Below are 10597 nucleotides of genomic sequence, written 5' to 3'. Positions count from 1 at the left end.
GTAGTGCACCCATATATCTCCAGCATGGCATCTTCTCCTGCCGGTTCGATGTCCTGTTTCGATGAAGACGGAGACATAAAAATGGTGGCTGACTTGCTCAGTGCTGCATACTTCGTAAAAACAGTCACTTTGCGGATTCCATATGGCCTTGATGTGGTATCACACCCACTGAAAGCGTGCAATGTCGGCCATCTCGGATTTGAGGTCAAAACGAGGTTTCCCATGGGCGGATTCGGGTGGGGTTTTTTTTTCTGATGAGACATACCACCAATGAAGACATTTCAGGTGAAAAAGCTTAGATAACATTTTTGTCCAACCTCCATGGATCATGATCCGTTCGTTGCTGTGCCTCCCAGGTATTATGGATTCCAAGTTAAAACTGTTTGTAGATGACACAAAACTACATATATACATACAGGGAGGTTGACACCCATGGCGGATACCCTCCCCAACATGCACAGTGGGAGGTCCAGAGATAAGCTTGCCCTCTCAAACTCCTCATTTATTAATTTATTTCCCTCTTTCTAAGAGCTGCTTGTTGTGTATGCCATTCGTACTCGATCAGTTCGTCAGGGGATCGAGGTTGTCACAAAATGATCGAGGAAATGTGAAAACGACAACCCGGATAGCATCTTGTTCAAGTCCCACAATTCCATTGTTTCCATGGACACCGCCAGATTGTTGACACCGGTTGCTAAGGGAACACCTCCCCGTTTGACACTCCTCATTGTTCGTTGATCAAGATCCTTGGAGGAAAAGAAGACGTAAGTGTAATTTCTCTTGAACGAGGTTTCACGAAAGCGATATCCGAGTCTTATGAACAGATGAGGTTTGATGTGCAGAACCGGTAGATTACAAAAATAATTTATAGCGTTTTCTGTTGATGTTTGTAATTAACGACTCCATTCAGGAGTGACCGGAAGGGTCATCGTGTTATCCTCTCTGGGGTATCTAGATTACAGTAGATCTAGTCTCGCGTCAGTTCTTCTTCGGTGGACACGATAAGCAGAGAATGCCTCAAGAGAATCCTCCAGATTTCTTTCAGTTGAGTGTTAAATTAAATTAAACAGCAGCATATGCGAGTTTTAAATTTAATCAATCAAACGTGTTTCTGGTTTATAATATTTATACATCCAGTCGCCTCTTCTCCCTCGTTTTCCATCCGAACGAAACGTCACCATATTAAGCAAAGTTCGGAAAGCAGAGGAAGATAGCCCACTCGTGCGAAACAACGAAGTATCCAATGGACGCCCTCGGCGGCCATTTTAGCAGGGAGACCGATCTTGCGCTCGCCAACAACCCGGAATCTGTTCACAACACGTGTTCCAGAAGGTAACAAAGCAATGGCGTCTCGTTCCTCATCTCAGAATCACTGCTCAGCAATAAACTGCTCAAACCGTCAATCCAAACGACCTGATTTGTCTTTCTTCAGATCCCTAAGAACAGGGAAAGGTATATGAACACTGGAATGTTTAAATACATGGACACATGTGCATCAAATATTTTTATTTAATACCAACTTAATGTGCAAATAATTGGAAATAATTTATCTTTTCATGAACGTGTTCTCCACCTTCTCTATCTTGAATAGCGCCTGGACATTGTTTCAATTTGAAATCGTCCACCACACTCGAAGCCATCAATTCTTCTGCTCAAGAAGTTCACCAATCTGAATAGGAATGAGAATCAAGAAGTTCCATTGTAAATTTGCTGTTTTGCATGTGAAGATTGTTGTTCAGTGATAAACCTGTGACAGCCTTCACTGACTCCTAGGATTCTTGCGGTCTCAAAGCAGCATTTCATCACCTAATTTGGTACCTGGTTGGTGAAAAACAATCCTCATTTCCTTTCTTTTTGAGATGGAGGTGGAAACATTAATGGATGTCCATCACTTTGACGGGCGTGTTTGGGGCCCGTCAATTCTTTTCCTTTGCTGTAATTTGTTGTGGAGGGTTTATTTTCCTTCTTGTGACATCACCTGGAGCCTTGTTCCGGGGAGTTTATGGGATTGAGCGTCGTCCGTCCGTCCACAAATACTTGACACTTATTTTCTGAAACCACACAACAAGCTCGAAGAAACTTCACCACAACCTTCATCACCTGTGATGCCTCAAAGATTGTTCTTGCTGTTTTAAAAATCTGGGTCAAGGAGGATTTTGGGGGCCTGGGGTTGCCACACAAAATAGATGTTTCCCACAACATTGATTCTTTGGCACACTTTGCTGATTCTGTCCCACGTTGACTTCCTCATCAGTTTCATTATGCTACCAGGTGAGTGCCCAGGGGTATTGCCCCAAATTTTATTCATTCATCAGGAGATATTCATTTTTCTCGTATTGATTGTCAGAATTTGTACCTCTCTTTGTTTTGTGTTGTTTTTATGTCTTTCAATCACAGCTACATTCTATGAGAAACTTAATCTTTCTCCTCACGTGAGATATATCGCTGCTCCACTGCATGTTGGTGGAAGTCACGTGATGTTTTTCAATCGTTGGTTTTATTGTGATTTATATTTCCAAGAAATGATATGTATGAGTGAGAAGTGAATGTCCAAATGTGGAATCTTGTTTCACATTTTCATGATTACCCTTGTCAGAGGAGAGGGAATTACATTTGGCTCTGTTTGTTCGCACAGAATGTGAGCCAGTTGTCCCCTTGCAATACATTGTATACCCAAACCAAGTCAAGATAAAATGGCTTGCGAGCTGTTGATCTCCCTCGATCTCCTACTACTTATTCCTATGACTGTACAACAATATGCCAAGATCCATTCAAGATCAGATAGCTTGCTGGTGTTTGAAGTACGACGCTGTCGAGCTGGTATGCTGCCAAATTCTCTATCCTGTATCCCCATGGCCATTCAAGGTCAGGTGGCTTGCTGGTGTTCGAAGTACGTCGTTGTCGTGCTGGTAAGCTGTCCACATTCAAATAATGTATCCCCACACCCATTCAATGTCAGATGGCTTGCTAGTGTTCGAAGTACGTAGCTGTCGTACTGGTATGCTGTCCACATTCTATATCCTGTATCCCCACACCTATTCAAGATCAGATGGCTTGCTGGTGTTCGAAGTATGCAGCTGTCATGCTGGTAAGCTGTCCACATTCTATATCCTGCATCCCCACACCCATTCAATGTCAGATGGCTTGCTGGTGTTCAAAGTACGTGGCTGTCGTGCTGGTAAGCTGTCCACAATCTCCACATTCTATATCCTGTATCCCCACACCCATTCAATGTCAGATTGCTTGCTGGTGTTCGAAGTACGTACAGTAGCTGTCGTGCTGGTAAGCTGTCCACATTCTATATCTTATATCCCCACACCCATTCAAGATCAGATGGCATGCTGGTGTTCGAAGTACCGAGCTGTCAAGCTGTCTCGCTGTTCAAAAGCAAAATCCTGCATCAACACTCCTATTCAAGATCAGGTGGCTTGTTGGCGTTCAAAGTACCGAGCTGTCTCGCTGGCTTGCTGTTCACACTCTCAATCCTGGATCCCCACACCCATTCAACATCAGATGGCTTGAAGGTTTTCGAAGTCCAGGGCCGTCGAGCGAGCTGGCTGAACATATTCTATATCCTGTATCCCCACACCCATTCAAGATCAGATGGCTTGCTGGTGTTCGAAGTCCGAATCTGTCGTGCTCGTATGCTCTCCACATTCTATATCCTGTATCCCCACACCTATTCAAGATCAGGTTGCTTGTCGGCTTTCAAACTCCTTCGTTGTCTAGCTATTTCCCTGTCCTTGTAAGAAACAATAAAACCCAAAGCACGTTCATTGTATTCTTGGAGTGAAATGTAGTTGATGCTTTGATGCTGCTTTGTCATTGTCAATCCTTTGTGCTGTTTTCATTCTCTGCTCAATGTTCTGTGTTTTTACAGTGTGTGCGCTGAAAACAATTGCACCGAGTTTGAAATGTCCCTGGTGTCCACCACGTCTCCGGTGTCCCGGTTTCCCCCCTCCCTCCCCCATGTGCCTGTGACAGCCAATGACAGCCGTCCAGTCGATGCAGTGCGTAACCAAGACCGAAATGGCGACAATTGACGGAAATACCCGAGTATTTCAATGGAAATTTGTGAAACGAATGTGTTATATATGTGAAAACCATTGAATTTATTGCTTGACTGGAAAAAAGCAAGAAACGCGCCCCTCTCATGTAAGAACAATCGAAAGATGTCATTTCCGCCCACCATCACATTTCGTGCCGAAAGACGTCATTTCCCCCACCATCGCATTTCGCGCCGATTGCCCAACGCTGAAAGCTAAGCTCTTCTTATGCCATCATTCTTTTGTGGCCTCCTGCCACGCTGTATCAAACGATTTCATTCCTTCTGTTATAAATAAAGGTGCTTATCACAATAATAACAAGATTTTTACATTTCAAATATTAAGTACGCTTTTTAATTGTTTTTCAACTGAAAAAGCATAAATTGCATATTTTAACATCAGTGTACTAATTTACTTCACCACACGCGCTGTATTGAAGGATTTCACTTGTTTTGAATGTTTTAATTTGAAAGTATATTACTTGTGTGACTTCCACCCAATCTCGGCATGATGCTTGCAAACACCTCAACATTTACGTGTTCTCCACCTTCGCTATCTTGAATAGCGCCTGGACATTGTTTCAATTTGAAATCGTCCACCACACTCGAAGCCATCAATTCTTCTGCTCAAGAAGTTCACCAATCTGAATAGGAATGAGAATCAAGAAGTTCCATTGTAAATTTGCTGTTTTGCATGTGAAGATTGTTGTTCAGTGATAAACCTGTGACAGCCTTCACTGACTCCTAGGATTCTGGAGATCTCATCAGGAAGCAGCATTTCATCACCCAATTTGGTACCTGGTTGGTGAAAAACAATCCTCATTTCATTTCTTTTTGAGATGGAGGTGGAAACATTAATGGATGTCCATCACATTGACGGGCGTGTTTGGGGCCCGTCAATTCTTTTCCTTTGCTGTAATTTGTTGTGGAGGGTTTATTTTCCTTCTTGTGACATCACCTGGAGCCTTGTTCTGGGGAGTTTATGGGATTGAGCGTCGTCCGTCCGTCCACAAATACTTGACACTTATTTTCTGAAACCACACAACAAGCTCGAAGAAACTTCACCACAACCTTCATCACCTGTGATGCCTCAAAGATTGTTCTTGCTGTTTTAAAAATCTGGGTCAAGGAGGATTTTGGGGGCCTGGGGTTGCCACACAAAATAGATGTTTCCCACAACATTGATTCTTTGGCACACTTTGCTGATTCTGTCCCACGTTGACTTCCTCATCAGTTTCATTATGCTACCAGGTGAGTGCCCAGGGGTATTGCCCCAAATTTTATTCATTCATCAGGAGATATTCATTTTTCTCGTATTGATTGTCAGAATTTGTACCTCTCTTTGTTTTGTGTTGTTTTTATGTCTTTCAATCACAGCTACATTCTATGAGAAACTTAATCTTTCTCCTCACGTGAGATATATCGCTGCTCCACTGCATGTTGGTGGAAGTCACGTGATGTTTTTCAATCGTTGGTTTTATTGTGATTTATATTTCCAAGAAATGATGTGTATGAGTGAGAAGTGAATGTCCAAATGTGGAATCTTGTTTCACATTTTCATGATTACCCTTGTCAGAGGAGAGGGAATTACATTTGGCTCTGTTTGTTCGCACAGAATGTGAGCCAGTTGTCCCCTTGCAATACATTGTATACCCAAACCAAGTCAAGATAAAATGGCTTGCGAGCTGTTGATCTCCCTCGATCTCCTACTACTTATTCCTATGACTGTACAACAATATGCCAAGATCCATTCAAGATCAGATAGCTTGCTGGTGTTTGAAGTACGACGCTGTCGAGCTGGTATGCTGCCAAATTCTCTATCCTGTATCCCCATGGCCATTCAAGGTCAGGTGGCTTGCTGGTGTTCAAAGTACGTCGTTGTCGTGCTGGTAAGCTGTCCACATTCAAATAATGTATCCCCACACCCATTCAATGTCAGATGGCTTGCTAGTGTTCGAAGTACGTAGCTGTCGTACTGGTATGCTGTCCACATTCTATATCCTGTATCCCCACACCTATTCAAGATCAGATGGCTTGCTGGTGTTCGAAGTATGCAGCTGTCATGCTGGTAAGCTGTCCACATTCTATATCCTGCATCCCCACACCCATTCAATGTCAGATGGCTTGCTGGTGTTCAAAGTACGTGGCTGTCGTGCTGGTAAGCTGTCCACAATCTCCACATTCTATATCCTGTATCCCCACACCCATTCAATGTCAGATTGCTTGCTGGTGTTCGAAGTACGTACAGTAGCTGTCGTGCTGGTAAGCTGTCCACATTCTATATCTTATATCCCCACACCCATTCAAGATCAGATGGCATGCTGGTGTTCGAAGTACCGAGCTGTCAAGCTGTCTCGCTGTTCAAAAGCAAAATCCTGCATCAACACTCCTATTCAAGATCAGGTGGCTTGTTGGCGTTCAAAGTACCGAGCTGTCTCGCTGGCTTGCTGTTCACACTCTCAATCCTGGATCCCCACACCCATTCAACATCAGATGGCTTGAAGGTTTTCGAAGTCCAGGGCCGTCGAGCGAGCTGGCTGAACATATTCTATATCCTGTATCCCCACACCCATTCAAGATCAGATGGCTTGCTGGTGTTCGAAGTCCGAATCTGTCGTGCTCGTATGCTCTCCACATTCTATATCCTGTATCCCCACACCTATTCAAGATCAGGTTGCTTGTCGGCTTTCAAACTCCTTCGTTGTCTAGCTATTTTCCTGTCCTTGTAAGAAACAATAAAACCCAAAGCACGTTCATTGTATTCTTGGAGTGAAATGTAGTTGATGCTTTGATGCTGCTTTGTCATTGTCAATCCTTTGTGCTGTTTTCATTCTCTGCTCAATGTTCTGTGTTTTTACAGTGTGTGCGCTGAAAACAATTGCACCGAGTTTGAAATGTCCCTGGTGTCCACCACGTCTCCGGTGTCCCGGTTTCCCCCCTCCCTCCCCCATGTGCCTGTGACAGCCAATGACAGCCGTCCAGTCGATGCAGTGCGTAACCAAGACCGAAATGGCGACAATTGACGGAAATACCCGAGTATTTCAATGGAAATTTGTGAAACGAATGTGTTATATATGTGAAAACCATTGAATTTATTGCTTGACTGGAAAAAAGCAAGAAACGCGCCCCTCTCATGTAAGAACAACCGAAAGATGTCATTTCCGCCCACCATCACATTTCGTGCCGAAAGACGTCATTTCCCCCACCATCGCATTCCGCGCCGATTGCCCAACGCTGAAAGCTAAGCTCTTCTTATGCCATCATTCTTTTGTGGCCTCCTGCCACGCTGTATCAAACGATTTCATTCCTTCTGTTATAAATAAAGGTGCTTATCACAATAATAACAAGATTTTTACATTTCAAATATTAAGTACGCTTTTTAATTGTTTTTCAACTGAAAAAGCATAAATTGCATATTTTAACATCAGTGTACTAATTTACTTCACCACACGCGCTGTATTGAAGGATTTCACTTGTTTTGAATGTTGTTTTAATTTGAAAGTATATTACTTGTGTGACTTCCACCCAATCTCGGCATGATGCTTGCAAACACCTCAACATTTACGTGTTCTCCACCTTCGCTATCTTGAATAGCGCCTGGACATTGTTTCAATTTGAAATCGTCCACCACACTCGAAGCCATCAATTCTTCTGCTCAAGAAGTTCACCAATCTGAATAGGAATGAGAATCAAGAAGTTCCATTGTAAATTTGCTGTTTTGCATGTGAAGATTGTTGTTCAGTGATAAACCTGTGACAGCCTTCACTGACTCCTAGGATTCTGGAGATCTCATCAGGAAGCAGCATTTCATCACCCAATTTGGTACCTGGTTGGTGAAAAACAATCCTCATTTCCTTTCTTTTTGAGATGGAGGTGGAAACATTAATGGATGTCCATCACATTGACGGGCGTGTTTGGGGCCCGTCAATTCTTTTCCTTTGCTGTAATTTGTTGTGGAGGGTTTATTTTCCTTCTTGTGACATCACCTGGAGCCTTGTTCCGGGGAGTTTATGGGATTGAGCGTCGTCCGTCCGTCCACAAATACTTGACACTTATTTTCTGAAACCACACAACAAACTCGAAGAAACTTCACCACAACCTTCATCACCTGTGATGCCTCAAAGATTGTTCATGCTGTTTTAAAAATCTGGGTCAAGGAGGATTTTGGGGGCCTGGGGTTGCCCCACAAAATAGATGTTTCCCACAACATTGATTCTTTGGCACACTTTGCTGATTCTGTCCCACGTTGACTTCCTCATCAGTTTCATTATGCTACCAGGTGAGTGCCCAGGGGTATTGCCCCAAATTTTATTCATTCATCAGGAGATATTCATTTTTCTCGTATTGATTGTCAGAATTTGTACCTCTCTGTGTTTTGTGTTGTTTTTATGTTTTTCAATCACAGCTACATTCTATGAGAAACTTAATCTTTCTCCTCACGTGAGATATATCGCTGCTCCACTGCATGTTGGTGGAAGTCACGTGATGTTTTTCAATCGTTGGTTTTATTGTGATTTATATTTCCAAGAAATGATGTGTATGAGTGAGAAGTGAATGTCCAAATGTGGAATCTTGTTTCACATTTTCATGATTACCCTTGTCAGAGGAGAGGGAATTACATTTGGCTCTGTTTGTCTGTTTGTTCGCACAGAATGTGAGCCAGTTGTCCCCTTGCAATACATTGCATACCCAAACCAAGTCAAGATAAAATGGCTTGTGAGCTAAGCTGTTGATCTCCCTCGATCTCCTACTACTTATTCCTATGACTGTACAACAATATGCCAAGATCCATTCAAGATCAGATAGCTTGCTGGTGTTTGAAGTACGACGCTGTCGAGCTGGTATGCTGCCAAATTCTCTATCCTGTATCCCCATGCCCATTCAAGGTCAGGTGGCTTGCTGGTGTTCGAAGTACGTCGTTGTCGTGCTGGTAAGCTGTCCACATTCAAATAATGTATCCCCACACCCATTCAATGTCAGATGGCTTGCTAGTGTTCGAAGTACGTAGCTGTCGTGCTGGTAAGCTGTCCACATTCCATATCCTGTATCCCCACACCCATTCAATGTCAGATGGCTTGCTGGTGTTCGAAGTATGCAGCTGTCGTGCTGGTAAGCTGTCCACATTCTATATCCTGCATCCCCACACCCATTCAATGTCAGATGGCTTGCTGGTGTTCAAAGTACGTGGCTGTCGTGCTGGTAAGCTGTCCACAATCTCCACATTCTATATCCTGTATCCCCACACCCATTCAATGTCAGATTGCTTGCTGGTGTTCGAAGTACGTACAGTAGCTGTCGTACTGGTAAGCTGTCCACATTCTATATCTTATATCCCCACACCCATTCAAGATCAGATGGCATGCTGGTGTTCGAAGTACCGAGCTGTCAAGCTGTCTCGCTGTTCAAAAGCAAAATCCTGCATCAACACTCCTATTCAAGATCAGGTGGCTTGTTGGCGTTCAAAGTACCGAGCTGTCTCGCTGGCTTGCTGTCCACACTCTCAATCCTGGATCCCCACACCCATTCAACATCAGATGGCTTGAAGGTTTTCGAAGTCCAGGGCCGTCGAGCGAGCTGGCTGAACATATTCTATATCCTGTATCCCCACACCCATTCAAGATCAGATGGCTTGCTGGTGTTCGAAGTCCGAAGCTGTCGTGCTGGTATGCTGTCCACATTCTATATCCTGTATCCCCACACCTATTCAAGATCAGGTTGCTTGTCGGCTTTCAAACCCCTTCGTTGTCGAGCTATTTCCCTGTCCTCTTGTAAGAAACAATAAAACCCAAAGCACGTTCATTGTATTCTCGGAGTGAAATGTAGTTGATGCTTTGATGCTGCTTTGTCATTGTCAATCATTTGTGCTGTTTTCATTCTCTGCTCAATGTTCTGTGTTTTTACAGTGTGTGCGCTGAAAACAATTGCACCGAGTTTGAAATGTCCCTGGTGTCCACCACGTCTCCGGTGTCCCGGTTTCCCCCCTCCCTCCCCCATGTGCCTGTGACAGCCAATGACAGCCGTCCGGTCGATGCAGTGCGTAACCAAGACCAAAATGGCGACAATTGACGGAAATACCCGAGTATTTCAATGGAAATTTGTGAAACGAATGTGTTATATATGTGAAAACCATTGACTTTATTGCTTGATGGGAAAAAAGCAAGAAACGCGCCCCTCTAATGTAAGAACGACCGAAAGATGTCATTTCCGCCCACCATCACATTTCGTGCCGAAAGACGTCATTTCCCCCACCATCGCATTTCGTGCCGATTGCCGAACGCTGAAAGCTAAGTTCTTCTTATGCCATCATTCTTTTGTGGCCTCCTGCCATGCTGTATCAAACGATTTCATTCCTTCTGTTATAAATAAAGGTGCTTATCACAATAACAACAAGATTTTTACATTTCAAATATTAAGTACGCTTTTTAGTTGTTTTTCAACTGAAAAAGCATAAATTGCATATTTTAACATCAGTGTACTAATTTGCTTCACCACACGCGCTGTATTGAAGGATTTCACTTGTTTTGAATGTTGTTTTAATTTGAAAGTATATTA

At 43.4% G+C, this 10597-nt stretch overlaps 2 protein-coding genes and 1 long non-coding RNA gene across 15 annotated transcripts; all 3 read left to right on the top strand.

The window, feature by feature from the left end:
* Positions 1-1000: 1000 nt before the first annotated feature.
* LOC147011029 (uncharacterized) lies at positions 1001-4841 on the top strand. 11 transcript variants are annotated; one of them, XR_015052124.1, is made up of 4 exons: positions 1001-2271; positions 2866-2909; positions 3045-3178; positions 3329-3781. XR_015052124.1 is itself a non-coding variant. In XM_085858694.1 (4 exons), the coding sequence occupies exons 1-4, from the start codon at positions 2187-2189 to the stop codon at positions 3791-3793; spliced, it is 633 nt and encodes a 210-aa protein (XP_085714820.1). In that variant the 5' UTR covers positions 1004-2186; the 3' UTR covers positions 3794-4841. The 11 variants fall into 11 exon arrangements, 7 of the variants coding, with proteins under 7 accessions (XP_085714820.1, XP_085714818.1, XP_085714821.1 ...); XM_085858694.1 differs by having other exon boundaries at positions 1004-2271; positions 3050-3088; positions 3329-4841; XR_015052125.1 differs by having other exon boundaries at positions 1005-2271; positions 2636-2909; positions 3045-3088; positions 3334-3781.
* A 48-nt stretch (positions 4842-4889) lies between these two features.
* On the top strand, positions 4890-7415 carry LOC147011028 (uncharacterized). The gene is made up of 3 exons (XR_015052132.1): positions 4890-5296; positions 5661-6203; positions 6354-7415. It is a non-coding gene; the product is annotated as an uncharacterized LOC147011028 (long non-coding RNA).
* Positions 7416-7441: 26 nt separating this feature from the next.
* Positions 7442-10387, top strand: LOC147011027 (uncharacterized). 3 transcript variants are annotated; one of them, XM_085858705.1, is made up of 4 exons: positions 7442-8324; positions 8932-8975; positions 9116-9244; positions 9395-10387. In XM_085858705.1, exons 1-4 carry the CDS (start codon positions 8240-8242, stop codon positions 9815-9817), a joined length of 681 nt encoding a protein of 226 aa, XP_085714831.1. In that variant the 5' UTR covers positions 7442-8239; the 3' UTR covers positions 9818-10387. The 3 variants fall into 3 exon arrangements, with proteins under 3 accessions (XP_085714831.1, XP_085714830.1, XP_085714829.1); XM_085858703.1 differs by having other exon boundaries at positions 7518-8324; positions 8697-8975; XM_085858704.1 differs by having other exon boundaries at positions 7517-8975.
* The last annotated feature ends 210 nt before the right edge of the window (positions 10388-10597 follow it).

The sequence above is a fragment of the Eptatretus burgeri genome, chromosome 16 (assembly GCF_056783735.1).
Source record: "Eptatretus burgeri isolate ZD-2024b chromosome 16, Ebu_testis_v1, whole genome shotgun sequence".
NCBI classification, from domain to species: Eukaryota; Metazoa; Chordata; class Myxini; order Myxiniformes; family Myxinidae; genus Eptatretus; species Eptatretus burgeri.
Note: the sequence above shows the minus strand (reverse complement) of the source record. Positions and strands in the feature narration are given on the sequence as shown.

Coding starts and splice junctions, on each gene's coding strand:
- LOC147011029 (XM_085858690.1), top strand. CDS start 2,694: ATGGCTTGCGAGCTGTTGATCTCCCTCGATCTCCTACTACTTATTCCT. Junction 2,910..3,049: donor AGTACGTCGTTGTCGTGCTG/GTAAGCTGTCCA, acceptor ATTCAAGATCAG/ATGGCTTGCTGGTGTTCGAA. Junction 3,179..3,328: donor AGTACGTGGCTGTCGTGCTG/GTAAGCTGTCCA, acceptor CACCCATTCAAG/ATCAGATGGCATGCTGGTGT.
- LOC147011027 (XM_085858704.1), top strand. CDS start 8,808: ATGACTGTACAACAATATGCCAAGATCCATTCAAGATCAGATAGCTTG. Junction 8,976..9,115: donor AGTACGTCGTTGTCGTGCTG/GTAAGCTGTCCA, acceptor ATTCAATGTCAG/ATGGCTTGCTGGTGTTCGAA. Junction 9,245..9,394: donor AGTACGTGGCTGTCGTGCTG/GTAAGCTGTCCA, acceptor CACCCATTCAAG/ATCAGATGGCATGCTGGTGT.